The 16516-nt window shown below is 35.9% G+C and overlaps 2 protein-coding genes across 2 annotated transcripts; both read left to right on the forward strand.

Annotated features, from left to right (window-relative positions):
• The first annotated feature begins 2248 nt into the window (after positions 1 to 2248).
• Positions 2249 to 9397, forward strand: LOC145601689 (uncharacterized). The gene is made up of 9 exons (XM_081657747.1): positions 2249 to 2385; positions 3549 to 3671; positions 4319 to 4516; positions 4869 to 4947; positions 5907 to 6052; positions 6614 to 6727; positions 7868 to 7999; positions 8903 to 9016; positions 9126 to 9397. The coding sequence occupies exons 1-9, from the start codon at positions 2332 to 2334 to the stop codon at positions 9150 to 9152; spliced, it is 987 nt and encodes a 328-aa protein (XP_081513873.1). The 5' UTR covers positions 2249 to 2331; the 3' UTR covers positions 9153 to 9397.
• Positions 9398 to 12096: 2699 nt separating this feature from the next.
• On the forward strand, positions 12097 to 15295 carry LOC145602595 (origin of replication complex subunit 6-like). Its single transcript, XM_081658777.1, has 10 exons — positions 12097 to 12278; positions 12371 to 12417; positions 12508 to 12612; positions 12695 to 12775; positions 13097 to 13208; positions 13321 to 13383; positions 13473 to 13560; positions 13649 to 13719; positions 14785 to 14884; positions 14978 to 15295. Exons 1-10 carry the CDS (start codon positions 12159 to 12161, stop codon positions 15055 to 15057), a joined length of 867 nt encoding a protein of 288 aa, XP_081514903.1. The 5' UTR covers positions 12097 to 12158; the 3' UTR covers positions 15058 to 15295.
• The last annotated feature ends 1221 nt before the right edge of the window (positions 15296 to 16516 follow it).

Consider the following 16516-nt stretch of genomic DNA (forward strand, 5'->3'; position numbering starts at 1 on the left):
AGGACAATAAACACAATAATCGAAGAACAAAACAAAGTAAAACAAAAAACAAAAACGAATTTACAGTGGGAACCTGAGTGCCGGGAGGAAATCCACCAATCCACTATGGAGTAACTTAATGATGATGATTACAAACTCTCAATACACCATAAAAGTTCACACTCACACCTCACTTAATTCACTCTCTTAAACTCTAAGAAGATGAACTAATCTCAAGAAGCTTTTTCACTCTCTTAAATCTAACTACATAACCTAATAAATGAAATACATGAGTATATATAGTCTAAGAGTATAAAATACAATCCAAGGGCTAAGATTAAAACGCAGCAAACATTGAGAAAATCAGCGGTTGAAACAGAGCGCAGAGAGTTCGACCGAACGTACCCTGAGTTCGGTCGAACTTGGGGTGGTGTGGTCGAACTTCTTGGAGGTGTGACCACATCTGCTGTAGAAATGAAATTGCTGCAGGTTATGCCTCTTTTACCTGGTTCGACCGAACATTTCACAAGTTTGGTCGAACTCGACGGCAAAACAACTTCTTTGCAATTCACCTTATGCCTCCATACTCTTGAACCACACTCCACACATTACAAAACCCAAATAATATAATATAAAGGAAAAATACACTTTAATAAGCCCTACTATTGCCGATTTACCTACAATAATCCTAACTAAGGTTTATTTTCTAATAATCCTAACTATTAGGTGAGTTTTCCTCCAGCAGTCCCAAAAACCGGTTACCTGCTAAAAGGGTAAACTATTTTTTTAAAATGCCACATGTCAGCACATAATTGGCTTAATATAAAAAGTAAAATAAAAAGAAAAAAATTTATCTAAAGTCATCCCAGCCACCCCCTTCTCCCTTCAGCCACCTTACACCCACTATGAAACCCTAGGCCATGGCGGCTCTACCCTTTTTCTTCGCCCAACACCGCGGCTCCGCCGCCTCCACCATCGCCTCGACCATTCACCTAACCCCTCCAACCAACTGCGGCAGTGCAGCCCCACGCTGACGAACACCCATGAAACTCCCTTCTCTCTCCTTCTCGTGCCTCTTTCTCTCTCCCCCACCCTAGCGAACTACCACCAGCGCCACCCACCTGAATCGCCACCGCTGCCTGCCGCTACTGCTCCCCCTCCTTCTTCCTCCTCCAACCCTAAAAACCACCAGTCACCCCTAAACCACCAATCGACATGCCTCATAACCCCAAAACAACCAGCTACCGACACATCACCACCGAATTCTCAACGTTGACCTCATCTTTAACCTCAAGACCCAATCAACGCCTGTGACGACCTTTAAGGTAGTCGAAGTCAAGGTTGGGCTCTCTATAAATCGCAATATTTAAGGTCGTTTTGGGGGTCGAGGAGGGCTGGTTGGGCGGTTTCAGGGGTTGGGGGTGGGTGGTAGCACTACAAGAAAATTGTCTTTTTGTAGCGATTATTTTGTAGTGATTGAACATTCACTTCAATATGCAAGTATGTTTGTAAAATAATTTAGGAAATCGTATCATTTTACAATCGTCATAGTTTACCCATATAAAATCGATACGGAAAACATAATAATACATATCCGCACTATTTTTGCACAAATTTAAAATTATGAGAAATCGTATCATTTACAATTGCCACTAAATCTCTAAAATCGATACGAAAAGCCTTTTCTACACTAGATATATAAATATTGTTTGACAAAGAATACATAAAATGTGTCATAACTTATTGATAAAATATTTAATATAACAGTTTGAGGTTGCATGTTCGAATCTTGTAAAGATCATATAATAAAGGTTAAAATAATTGCTATGAAAAGGTAATTTTCTTGTAGTGTAAAGGCTGGCCGATTTCCGGCGAGATTGAGGGTTATGGTTAGGGTTCCGGCGAAGTTTGGGGGTGGGGGAGAGAGTGGTTGTGATTTTGGGGTTTTTTATTTATTATTTTTTTATTTTTTATGGTTATTATTATTATTATTATTTTTAAAAAAATTGATCAAATCACGTGTTGACACGTGTCATGGTAATAACAGGTCGTTGACTTTGTGTTGACTGGTTGAGACTGCTGGAGGAAAAATCAGGGCATAGTTAGGATTATTAGAAAATAAACGTTAGTTGAGATTATTGTAGTTAAATCGCCCATAATTGAGATTATTAAAGTGCATTTTTGCTATTCCGTATTATGAAAGTCAAAACAGGTCAAGTAAATATATATTGGTATGTTTTATTTCGTCAATTGTAAAGATAAACTTGTATTTGCCGATTCTTCTTTTTCTCTCAAAGACCGGTAACTACGAGTGGTTAAGTCTTGGTTGCGGCGAGCACTTAAGACTTATCAATGGCGACAGAGCTTGAAGAATTGCTGGATTTTTTATCGGCCCCTTCTCCTCCAGTAAGTTTCTCAACCAAAACCTTGTTTATTCTTTTATTTCTTCTTTAATCAAACTTTATTCACCAAACTATATAGAGAAAATCAATCTATATTGTATATCTGGATATACCCTTTTGCTAAATTAATCAGCTACAATCTTCCTAAAATATAGAATTGTTATGAATTGTTTTGTTTTTTTTTTTTAAAGCTGTCAAGAAGTCTTCGGATTTGGCTGTATGTTATAAATATGTGAGAAAAATCTTGTAGTGAAAAACCCTTTAATTGTCAGCATACTAGAATGGTTTGACTCAGGTGCAAGCGAGGTAGCTTAGTTAATTGTTAAGCATATGGGAGTGGTGCTGAGGATTTAGGATCGAATCCCGTCTACATCATTGCCCATGGCGGCTTCTGATGCACCAATAATCATAAGGTGGAAACCATAGTAGGTTTTGGGGTTTATATAGAGGCAAGTACTCGGTCTGATGTCGAAAACTTTTCTTATTAAAAGCTATGGCAGTAAATGAATAAGGGGAGGAATAGGGAGGTTTGAGAAGGTAATTTGAAGCTACATTGGTGTGCAATAGGCTGCAAGGAAATGTTGTAAGAGGCAATAAATCATGCAAATGTTGGAAAAAGTGATCTTTTTTGGCGCTTGTGTAAGTACCTCACGAGCCGACAGGAACCTGAGTTTTGTTTCAGATACTTTATGCACTCTTGGGATTGTGAAGCCAACATCAGCCGGGATATAATTTTGGGATACCTTAAAAAGTTAAGAAAATTAGGGCCTGTTCTCTTACGTTGAAATTCAGTTCAGTTGAGTTCAGCTCAATTCAGTTCAGTTCAGTTCAACTCCTAATTTCCTTCTCTTATAAAATATTCAGTTGAGCTGAGTTCAGTTCGGTTCGGTTGAGCTCAGTTCAGCTGAGTTCAGTCAATGAGAACAGGCCCTAAATGTGTGATAGAGGTGGAAGTAACTTGAACGTATAATTTGTTGTTGAATTTGAACCGTTGATCTTGAGCATATAACTTGAACTTACAAAGTTACAATTGAATTTCAAGGAACTATCTTTAGATTCCATTGAGGGGCCTTTGATGTTGCTGCTTTGTTATTAATTTTGAATTTGCTCTCAGTGTTTGCAATGTTATTTTGTGTGGCTCCTAAGAACCTGTTAAAAAATATGCAGGTGAAAAGGGCCGCTGTGGACATTGTTCGTAGCTTAACTGGGTCTGAAGATGGTATAAAGTCCCTTGCCCAATATTCCAAAGTGGTTCTGCAAAAACTATCTGACCTTTTGGGGGATCCCAAGGTGAAGTGAACTTCTCCCTCGACTCTAAGACTTTAACTTATTTATTTAGTCCTTGGGACTAAAGCTTGCTTGGTGTATTGTGAATTGCTAAAATGGAGCAATGGAAGATAACTCTTAAGTTGCTTAGGAGATTATATTGAAGAATTGACCAATTTCAAAAATCTAGAGCATGAGTCCATTTCTGAAATACTAAATTGTTCATGTTATCCTCTATATAAGGGTATGCATGGTCATTGTAAATGATAGTTGAGTCAATTTAGGGAGGGTTGCGAAGATGCATTATCATAGTGTTATAAACTCCTCAATAAATAAAAGACGGAATAAATATGGTTGGGAAATGTAAATAGTCCCGTTTGTCAGTTTTGGTAAACAACGGTATCTTATTTGCTGCCCTAGTCATTTGTATATAGTTTTCAATGGGCTCATGGTCATCTTATATTGTTTCTTAGTTACATTCTGTTTATTGGGCTTAATATTCTGTGCTTCTGTCTGAGAGCTACGTATTTTGTTTGTATATTAGGTAAAGCATAATTTCTTATCACGGTGTCTCACGTTAAGTCATTAACTGTGCTGTAAACAATAATTTGCAGTGAAATTAGTCATACAGTACTGTGTATGTATGAGGCTTACTATTATTCTAATTGCAGGAAGTATCAGAACCTGCTGCAGAATCACTTGTAAATTTATCACAGAATTTAGATCTGGCAGGCCAGATGGTATCTATAGGAATGGTTAAGAAAGCCATGGACCTCTTATATAAGCCTGAATCTGCTATTCGAAGATTGCTGGTTATGCTTCTAGTAAATCTTACTCAGCTGGATGCTGGTATTGCTTCCTTACTTCAGGTGCTTTGAGTTAATTTATGCTGTTGTCACCAATGTTTAATTTCAATTCATTATCTATAATAGATCAAGAGCACATTTAAATTGTTTCACATGTTTCTTGGTCTCTTACTTTGATTGAATTTCTGAACAGTCCGAAACTTCCTAGCTCAATTTATGAAAAGCCTCAATACTTTTTAATTTTTTTATTTTATTTTGTTGTGGAGAAAACGGGTTTTAGTTTTTTTGCTCCTTTGGTGGGTGAAGATTTTGAGATTTCAGCACTTTGTCCTATTTCTTTGGAGATGATGGGGTTTGGTTTTGTTGCTCTTTTGGTGGGTGAGGATCTTTATGATAATGCTTTGCTTGCTTACAGGTTGAAGATGAGAAAGTGCAGGGGCTTTATGTGATGAAGCTTGTGAGGTCGTTTTGTAGATCTCCTGATGGGAGCAAAGGTATGTTTGATTAGTTTAAACCTGGATGTTAATTTTTATTCACACACTTATCAATTTTAGCAAAGAGTTAGCAATCTTAGCATGGAGCAATAAATCTCATCCTTGTCTCTTTAGAATATAGAAGCTTGATCTTGCCCAATGAGTAGATCACCAACTAAAAATGTTTATTCTATATAACCAATAGAATTTCCGAATACTGTTGAAGACCATTCTAGTTGTGGGAGAGGGACAAAGTTTAAATTACTAGGTTGTGTGCGTGCATGTGAGTTTGCGTGAATGATCATACAGACATAAACTGGATATAAGTGAAAGAATGACAACACAACAAACTAGGCATGTGAAGGGTATAAACTGAACAATGAAATTTTTAACAGGTTTCAAGAAGAATAGCAATGCCCACAAATTTTTCCATAACTATAAAGTTTGTGCTATGTTAAAATCTATTCGTGTAATCTCATTTCTAGCCCGGAGCAAAACATTTCTAAATTTTTTGCAGAATACTCCTTCCTTTGTAAGTACCTTTTGAGCTAGACTTGTTAGTTGAAGTAGTAGTTGGTTACATTAATATCCAAAATCCGGCTAGTGATCTCGTTACTATGATGACATTACTATTACGATGTGATGAGTGATAACTGATAATGATAGTCTAATACTTTTGCTATTAGTAATATATCATTACTATTAAGACATTACTCTCTCATTACTATATAGTAAAAATGATAAGTTTACTTAAATGGACAAATGATAATGTTATTCTAATGGAATGATTATCTCCTTTGATGCCTAAAGTAACAAGATCCAAAAATTATTCTGCATTAAAATAATTTCTAATTTCTTGTGTCTTTTGATTCTCTTTCTCCTCATCACTTATTCCTTTTTGTGCTTTTTATCTGTTTTTCTGTGTATGTTTTCCCCATTGTTTGCATCTGACATCTCTGTTGTGTTGCATGTGTTATTAGATGATCCATTTGAGCATGTTGGCTCTATACTTGTGAACATTTCAAAGAAAGAAGCAGGAAGGAAAATTTTGTTGGATCCCAAACGTGGACTTTTAAAGCAGATAATTATGCAATTTGACTCGACCAGTTTACTACGGAAAAGGGGGGTATGTTAAATAAATTTGGGTGTTTTATCTCTTTGTTGATGTCTTCATGCTTTTGTCTACTTGGTGCTTTAAAAAAGTCATTTGATATCCTATAGCTTGATAACAATGAAAATGCTTAAGATTGAGACTCCAGTTTCAAAGCATGTGCATGTGATTGAGAGATTTGAGTCCTGCTTTTCAGTTAATAGAATATTAGATGCAAAACATTGGAAAGTCATGAAACTATATTCATGTCTGGTCTGATATGCTATTATTACATTTATACAAAGAGGCATCTACTAGTCAACTAATGCTATTATATAATATTATATCAGAGGGGCTAAATGGGATGTATAAGGTTTGTTTGATGTTTATTTGTTTTGTTTGATGATCTTTTTTATTTCCTGCAACTCCTGAGAGATGGAATCTTCTTTAGAATGCATTTAATTTACTTGGAACTCGAATTTAGAAGTAGAACAAGTTCATGTTAAGTGGAACGTGATCAGACTTCACCTGTTTGGTTGAAGAGTTTTTTTTTTGTTATATTTCTCAGCAGTAATTTTTTTTATAACTTGACTTCAGGTCTCAGGGACTATTCGAAATTGCTGCTTTGATGCTGAAAATCAGTTGGCAAACTTGCTGTTAACATCAGAATTTCTTTGGCCGGCTCTTCTATTGCCAGTTGCTGGAAACAAGGTAACTTATGGTGTAGCTTGTTGAATTTCATCTCTTGTTTTACGATGTTGTTGTCATTGTTTTGCAACGGAATGCGTGTGTAAATAATGTTAATAAGGGAATGATTACGATATTCGATTGATTAAGCACAACAGCTTGCATGAGGCGTTAATGGCTTTAGGCCATCACTCTCCAAGTTTGCAAATACAACTTTCTGAATGCCTACTTCTTTAGAGACAACTACTATTTATACCACCACTACCATACAAGAGTTGGCAAGAGCCTTAATTGCTAATTACTTTACTATTTGTCTTCTTTTGGAGTTACCACAGTGAATGGCAAATAAGCCAAACTTCTCTGCCCTCTCTGTTTGCTGTAGCTTTATTGTGCTGTTGGCGGGGTGTTGTTGGTGCCCTGCTGCTGCGTTGGTCGCCTGCTGTAAGTCAGAGTGACTGGTGGCCGCGGGTGCATTGCATGTTTTGATTCGCATCAAACTCTCTATGTCTTTTGTGGTTTATGGATGCTTTTCTGTAGAATAATCTGAATATCTGATGCTTCTATTTAGTAGTTCTATTCTTTTATTTGCTCTTTTCGTTTTTGTTAGATAAGAAGCTCTGTATCTCCTTTATGAACTTATTTGAAATTGGGTGAATAACAAAATGCCACATATACGGTAGTGGTTTAACTATGAACATAGCATTAAACTTTCTGCACATTCATGTAACCAAACTGCTCACTGTAAGATGTACTCAACTTCTCACTTCTAAGTGGCACCAATAATGAGAAGATGTGTTTAAAGTAACTCTAAGTGGCATCAATAATAAGAAATTGTGTTTAAAGTAGTATGAAGGTATAGTGACAGAGACAAGAATTGATGTTATGGAGAAAGTGACTTTACCCTGAAAACGTCAATGAGAAGTTTTTTGTTTGGGGAGTGGGGACTTCTCAAAAAGGGAAGTGGAAAGGTAAATATAGGACGAGAAGAGTATATACATTCAGCTTGTGCTTATCTAGGTCTGAATGTTGGCCATTTTTTCCCTTTACATGAGATAGTATTTGATTTTGCCTCATGTTAACTTTGTACAGCATATGTTCATTTCGTTACTTTGTCTTATAAAATTGTTTAATTCTCATTTGCTTATGTTTTGCCTTTTGCTTCAGGTATACAACCAGGAGGACACATCCAAGATGCCCTGTGAACTTGGAAATGCTCTCTCAATTGAACGTGATCGAGTTACTGATGTTGAGATTCGTGTTCAAACTTTAGAGGCAATCTATCTGATTGTCTTACAGGTAAAATTGCAAATGTTTTACTGAAAGATACAAACCTGTTTTTGCTATTGACCTTATAGCCTATAGGAATCAAGGTTGTATGGAGGATTCCAATAAGAAGAGCTATCTTGCCATTTTCATTTTATAAATAAAGTAAAAAAAAAAAAAAAAAGACTTTTGTACTTCATGTCCTACCCTTTCTTAAATTTGCAATATAAGGCTAGTTAATATCACTCTTACTCACCAAACAAAGGATGGTTTTTTCTTTAAGATCGATAGTCCCTTATCTGAAGAAAGGTGATAGAATGAGCTTCCCCCTCTCCCCTTTTACCCCAACAGAGAATAACCGGACAATAGGAGAGTGGATGGATACAGCATGTATCTTCTTGGGAATTCCATCAGCTCTTTCTTAACCGTTACATATATATAATGTCCCCGAAGACTTGCTGTTGTCCTCTGTCCCTTCGTTTTCTCTTGACTGAATTTGCCTTCTAATTCTTTAGTGAACACGAATTATACCAAGGCTTAAGCTGCGTTGACTCAGGTACCCATGGATACGTGTTCAAGTGTTTGACTTGGCTTTTTCGTGAAAAAAACTTTATTTAATTTGGTCAAGAGTAAAGGGTCAAAGTGTCCTATACTCCTATCCATGTGCAAGTAGTCAAGTATTGAGGATCCGACACAGGTACTCGAGGTAAAATGAAGAATTTAAGTGACACAAGGCATAGTATTGAGTAGTCTGTTATTTTATTAGCTTTAACCTTACTGAGTTCCCATTACAGATATCATCTCATATATTTGGATATGCTGCCTCTTTTCAAACATTTTTTGTTTCACTTAATTTTTTTTATTGTTGGAAGAGTACGTGAAGACCTCAATGTTTGGATAACAGCTTAAGCATTGTAGTCTGTATTATATTTGCAGGAAGCTGGTCGAAGGGCCTTTTGGTCAGTTAATGGTCCAAGGATTTTGCAATTAGGGTATGAAGATGAGGAGGATCCAAAAGTTATGGAAGCCTATGAGAGAGTTGGCGCCTTGGTAATCCACCACATTCTTCCTGTTAACTTTTTTTTCTTTCTTTTTCTTTCACTCTCTCGTTTTCAGGGGTTGAACTTAAACCTTACGTTTTTTAACACTTGCTTATCAGTTGGTTGATACGAGTGGGACAGAATAATGGCCAACATCAACATCAATATACATGGACATGTCAATTCAAGAATTAGTGTTCACAAGGATAATATACTTCGCCATAGGGTATAATTTTCAAGCTCGGACATGTTTTTGATCTTGTAGAAATTGATATCGTGTCATTGTGTGAAAGATCTGAAAATTGGTTCATGGATGCCTCTCATGTTAACTGTTGGTGATATTATCAATTACCTTGAAAGCTTGTTATTGCAGAATATGGATACTTTTTTATGCACTCTAGCGATCCAACATATATTGTGAAACATAAAGACACAAAGCGTGAAGCAAATTGTGTAGCATGTTGTGCAGTGATATCAAGACCATCTAAATTTGCCCAAGATAACTTAGTTATTTTTCTTCGTCTTGGTCTCTTGCTTCAAGTAGTTTAGGGTTTAATCATTTGACCTCTAGGGAAGGCATTTCTAATAACATCTAATGTCTGACCTTTACAGATGCAATTTTTGCTCATAAGGTTGTCGTTTATGTACTCCTACTCTTCATCCTTTGATGATCTGATCCTCCTCTTCGTTCTTCGTATATTTCTAGTCTTCATCCTCCTCTTTGTCGTCACCTTCCTCCTCTTCTTTGTCGTCTCCTTCCTCCTCTTTGTCGTTGCCTTCCTCATCTTCATCCTCCTCCACCTCTTTGTCGTTGCCTTCCTGCTCTTCATCCTCCTCCTCTTTGTCGTTGCCTTCCTCCTCTTCATCCTCCTCCACCTCTTTGTCGTCACCTTCCCGCTCTTCATCCTCCTCCTCTTTGTTGTTGCCTTCCTCCTCTTCATTCTCCTCCTCTTCTTCGTCATAGTCAGGGTAATCATCATTTGAGTTACTACCATTTTCTTCAGCCTCAACATCGCTATCGTTGGGACCATCATCCTCAAAATCTTGTCGAGCATTCTCATCGTCTGTGTCTTCATCATCACCCTCAACGTCATCATGCTCATCCTCCTGATGTTCACCATGGTCTCCGTTGTCATCATCGTCTCCATTGTCATCATCTTGTGTATAGACAAGCTCTGCCTGAAGGCTGTGAAAAGTTGCCAAAATTTTTAATTCCTTGACAGCTCTACAAGTTACATTTTTAAAATTTTTTTGTAACTACATCATATACCAAGTATTGGTAAGTTTCAAATCAAAGTCAATTTGGTGAAACAACATGCTACGAAATACTATATAAAATAAAACGATTTAACATTTTACAAACTATAAGTAACAAGTAGGAAACCAGACAGAGAGAGAACAAACCTTTGTGGATGAGGCATGACGGGCAATAGAATTTGGATTATCATTGTTACCCAATATCAAGCTTAAGCATAGAACAGTGTCAAAGCTCACAATTGTTTACCATAACAAATTTTTCATCATTATTTTTGAAATTGTGATGACTTGTAATAAACAAACATATAATAAAATGAGTAAGGGAGATTATATGGTTATGTGATGAAATGCTAAACGCCTAAACTAGATGGTATTTATAACAGTCAGTCATGAAGTTGAGACTCGTAACAAATTTCTCAACTACTACCAAAGTACCTAACAACTTAGCAAATTATATCAACATTGAGGCAACAAAGGATAGTGATACATGTAGTACAAAGACTACGAACACTCATTCTTCTGCATGTTGAACATGATATCGAGGTTCTCTCAGGCGTTCACCAAGGCATGATACACTTTTTGGGTCAAAGTCTAATACAATCAACTATAGCATATTAGCATGAACACTCATGCAAACTGTATGTAAACCAACTAAAAATGTGTAATATACTTGTCCAAGGTCTGTCCAAATAAATAATAATTGCGGCCCGACTTCCACCCAAATTTATTTTTATGTCCATGAATCGTCCAAACAGGATAGGCCAATGGGCTGAACCCATGTTGATTAGGTTTAGGTAGTTGTTAGAGTAGCGAGTAATTGTTAATTAACAATAGATAGAAGTTAGTTGTCAAAGCAACGGTTAATAACACGAGTGTTTAGTAAATTTAGCAGTTGAATACTAAAATACATATTGCTGTTTAAAAAAGTAACCAACATTTGACAAACACTTTTTAACGTTTGAGAAAAGCCACCAAAACGCTATGGGCGTGTTCGGCAAAATATAGCTGTGAAGGTAGCTGTAGCTGTGGAGGCAGCTGTTAGCTGTGTAGGTAGCCGTTAGCTGTCAACAAGCTGTTAGCTGTGAAGATAAATAATTTAGATATGAGTGTTCGGTAAAATAGTGGTTGACTAGCTGTTACATATAAAAATCAATATTTTATTTTTAAAACTATAGATTAAAATTTCAACAGCTACCTCTAATTTCAAAAGCTAATCTCTCTAACTTTTCACAAAAGCTACCTCCACCATTAAAAGCTACCCTAACCACTACCTTGCCAAATACTCACATTTTTTGTTAAGTAGTGGTTTGACCAAGCCAAACCACTAAAAGCTACTCAAAAGCTAGCGCCGAATACGCCCTATGTCTACCACTAATTGCTACTTGAACTAATACCTTGGCAAACACTTTTATTTCTCTCTAATAGTGTTTTGACATATGCCTCAAAAAAATACTCCGTGTTTTGACATAGTCAAAACCACTTGCTACTTCAAACGCTATCGTCAAAGGGTCATACTCATAATGGTATGATATAACGTTAGTTTTTGTAAGAAAATAATTTGCTATGAAGTTTGATGTGGTTTAGACCGCACTCTAAACAACCCTATCCGACAATCCATAATCACATGGGCTCCCCCACCCCCTCCATCTTTCAAATTTCACCCAAGTCCAGCTCCCAACTTATAACTTGGCGTAGTCTCCCGCCACTAAACACCCGCCAACTAAAAATTTCAAAACTCAAAACACAATGCTCACATTCCCGCCATCTTTACCTCTATTTACCCTTCTCCTTCAACCTCCTTCCTCATTTTCTCTCTCCTCTTTCAACAATCAACCCTCTTCACAAAATTCAAACCCTAATTATCATTCGTTAATAACAATCGATTCGATCGATAAATGGATATTACTGATATAGCAAAGAAGCTAGACCTCGCCGGTAACAAGCCTGTTGTTCGTAAAGCTGCTGAGTTCCGCCGCCTTTCCGATGTCAAGTTCGATTCATCTGCTCTTGGCATCGTATGTTATATCTCCTCATTTTTGCATTTCTTTCTTTAGCATCATCTAATAAGTTTTAAGATTGTTGAAACCCATAATTTTTTTTTGTTCAGGGTGAGATTTGCAAGGCTATAATCTGCTTAGAAATTGCCGCAAACAAGTGGGTTTTCCCCTAATTTTTTGCCCTCATTTTCAATTTTGATTTTTGTTGATTGGTTTGTTTATTTATTGAATTGGGTTTTGATTGTAGATATGAAGTTATATTTGATCGGCAAAGTGCGATTAAATTGAGTGGGATGTCAGAGAAAGCTTACACCAGATCGTTTAATTCTTTGCAGAATGTTCTTGATGTCAAGTGGGTTTCTTTTTCATTTGATTTATTCTATGATTTGATTGGATGTTTTGGGGTTTAAGTAATTTGATTTGATTTTGTTTAGGAATAACTTGGATGTGAGAGAATTGGCAATTCAATTTGGATGCGTTAGGATTATCCCTTTTGTGCAGAAAGGATTGAAAATGTAAGTATTTATGTATTCAATCCAGAAAAGTGTTGTTTGTATGATGGACATTTGTTGGGTTTAATGAGAATTTGAGGATTCATGAACTATATTGATTTGCCCATCACATGTTTGATAAAATGCCTCAATGGGATGTTTTCTTGTTCGAGTACATTAATTGGTAATTTTGGTATTTACGTTGATTCGTATATTGCGTTATCAGTTGCTGTTGAGCTTGTAGATGAGGTTCTCATAGGTTGTAGAATTAGGGGGTGTGAAATTATGTATAAAATGTTATGTATGGGAGTTTTAATTGTGGTGCTTTGCTGATATTACTATTAGGTACAAAGCCCGATTCTTTGCTTCGCTCCCAGCTAGTAGAAGAACTAGCACTGATTTCAGTAGACCCGTGTTTATGGCTGTGGCATTTTATCTATGTGCTAAGAAGCATAAGGTATGCACTTCTTGCTCGTTGATCTAGCCCATTTCGGTGCTATAAGTGTAATGCGAGCATTTGGTTTTCTATGAGCAATTGTTGCTGATTGTATCTTGTTTTTCTTTGACAGCTTAAAGCTGACAAAGTTAAGTTGATCGAGCTTTGTGGCACTTCAGAATCAGAATTTTCTAGTGTAAGCACTATTGTGTCTTTGAACATCCTTTAATCCTTTTTTCACTTGCTTTGTTTTGGGTGTACTAATAGTTGAAGATTCATATGTAGGTTTCTAATTCGATGAAGGACCTATGTCATGATGTTTTTGGAGTTTTGAAAGAGAAGAAAGACCCCAAAGAAGTCAAAGGGAACCGAGGTAAAAACTTAGTTATTCTTTTGATGATTCTTAATACTCCTCATTTGGTTTACTAAACTGAATTGCTCTGATATTTTGCCACTTACAGAACTATTGGATGCGTTTCCTGAAAAAAGAGGATATGATGATGGTGGCTATACCTCTGATGAGGACAATGAGGTACTTTTAAATAATTTTTGTACTTTTTACATGTAGATCAAGTTACAATAGTCAAGAGCTAACCACATCGAACTAGCTATGTTACTTGGACTGTTCAATTCACCACCTCAAGTACCTTTGTTGGGTCCTTGATATTTTAACATGGGCTTGGACACAACGAGATAATTTAATTAAAAAAGCAAGTCTAATACATGGACTAGTACCTATAATTATCCGATTCCAATTAGCATAGAAGATTAGATTATCAAGAGCTAACCACATCGAACTAGCTATGTTACTTGGACTGTTCAATTCACCACCTCAAGTACCTTTGTTGAGTCCTTGATATTTTAACATGGGCTTGGACACAATGAGATAATTTAATTAAAAAAGCAAGTCTAATACATGGACTAGTACCTGTAATTACCAGATTCCAATTAGCATAGAAGATTAGATTATCCAGAACCCAAGTTGATAATAGTTATTTGGATTTGGGAAGAGATACTCTGTGTTTTAATAAGTTCATTATACCACCTGAGGCATTCCACAAGCTCACCTAAGTCCTTTGCTCCATAAGAATAAAACATGATCCTGTTGATCAATTTTGATCCTTGGGTTTTATTTATTTATTTATTTGTTATTATGCAACTTTACTTGAATAGCACTCCCCTCCACACTTTCTAGGTGGATGTTAATTGTACCTCATTACCTGAGTTAACTTCCACAGTTCTTTGTATTAAACACCATAGTGTGCATGTGAAAAGAATCAAGCACTGAAGCAATTGATCTTCTCTACATTTCACCAATCTAGTAAAAGCCAATCTATCAAAGTAACGTGGTTAACTAATTCGTTGTATGCTTCAAGTTTACTTTCAATTTGTGTAAACTTTCTCTATCATGTCTAAATGGATCTCTTACATTAACAACTAGATGTGACTGAAAGATGCAATGTTAGCTACTTCAGAGCTATCACACAGTATATATATCTAGTAGAAATTTTATATGTTTACCTTGGAAAAGTTATTACTTCTAAATCAGTTGCTGGTAATGTTACAATTTCTAATTCATCATTAATATTACTTGCAGCCTTCAAGCTACAAGAAACGAAAGAGAATGGAGAAACATGATTATGAGGAGTGGAAATCAACTGTGGTTTCATCAATAAACCAGAAAAAAGATAAAGAGGGTATGATTTTAGATTCTAATGCTATGAAAGATTAACTATCTAGCTCCATTATGCTGCTTCTTTTTCTTGACTGTTTCATACATTCCTTTTCAGTTACTACCAAGCGGACAAAGCAAGCCCGCTTGAACTTTCCAACGATAGCTCGTGATACTCAAGATTTGAAGGTTACATAGCTATGTACACAATTTGCCCGGTGTTAGGATTTTAGAATTTGAAGTTGCTCATAACACCTGTTTTCTGTTCAAAGAGGCGAGGATTCAGATTTCTATCTGCTATATGATTCAGATTTCTCATCCACTCTTCTACAAAAGGTGTAATTGTTTCTGAGCTTTCATGTTACAATGTACAGAACATATAAGTTTTAAGTATTTAACATCACAGAGCTGATAAAATTATAAAATTATTTATCTGCCAGACAACATACATGAGCCTAAGCAACATCTGGTTCTTCTATTCTTTTTTATAAATCTGTATAGATAAGATTGTTTTCTGTAAATTAATTAAGAAATTATGGATGAATCCATTTTTAGTGAATGTTATGCATGTGCTAGATTCTGAAATTTTTATCAAATTATGTAGAGTTAATTACTGGTTGACAGTGGTTCAATCATTGATATTGGAGCTTTCCACAGGATTATATCATTTACAAAAAATCCACTATACTAACCGCCAAAGTAGAAACAATTACATTACAGCTCATGTTTTAATGGAAGGAAAAATAATGTTTTATTACCGGACAATTGCAGTTTGAATCTGATAAGTAGATCTAGTTTGGACTCAAATACTCTTCTAATGTTGTGCACTTGTGTTTATAGAATAAAGAGTTGTTATTACATTGATATTAAAATCTAAATCCACAATTCCCTAAAAATAAAAATGGCTAAATTGAGAAAATGTTGATTGTATTTAGTGAATTATAGAAGAAAAGAATCGCTTTGTGAGATTGTGTTAGTTTCGTTTCAAAGTAATATTCATAATATTAAATTTTTGTAAGTTTTCTTATATTGATGATTAAGACAACATACTAACATGTGCATACTATGAAAAAACAAGTGTATAGTATAAGTGTTTTTTTAGTTGACATAACAATACACGGGAAGTGGAAATTTCCTAGAAAGTTGGACATGAGAAGTTGTATGATTGATAAAATTAGAGGAAGTTGCTTCCCTAACTCTTCTTACCAACCAACAATTTGGACTTCCTAAAAAGTGGGTCGTGCCCTATATTGGGCTCGCAATCTCGCATGCCTTTTTGTTCAACTAAAAGCATGACCCACAATTAAGCTCACTCGTTATATATCATGTCGTGATGTGTTGAAAGTCCTAAAAAACGGTCAATGGAGGACCGAAACCCACGTGCTATTGTGTGGTGCTTAAGTTAAATTTAACTTATTCTATTGTGCTTTGTCGTGCTTCTCCTAAACATAGCATAAGCTCAACTAACAACTTGCCGAGCACAGCAGTGTGTTTGTCATGCCTAATCCATGCTCATGTCATGATGTGCTCGATTCGTACTGGATCAATAGTGCCATCTTTATCCATACATGGAGTAGGTACTCTGTATACGAGTATCTTTATTCTTAATAAAAAAAAAACCAAATATCATAGCACAAAATTAAACCAACGAGATTAT

The sequence above is a fragment of the Chenopodium album genome, chromosome 21 (assembly GCF_948465745.1).
Source record: "Chenopodium album chromosome 21, dcCheAlbu1.1, whole genome shotgun sequence".
In the NCBI taxonomy this organism is placed as follows: domain Eukaryota; kingdom Viridiplantae; phylum Streptophyta; class Magnoliopsida; order Caryophyllales; family Amaranthaceae; genus Chenopodium; species Chenopodium album.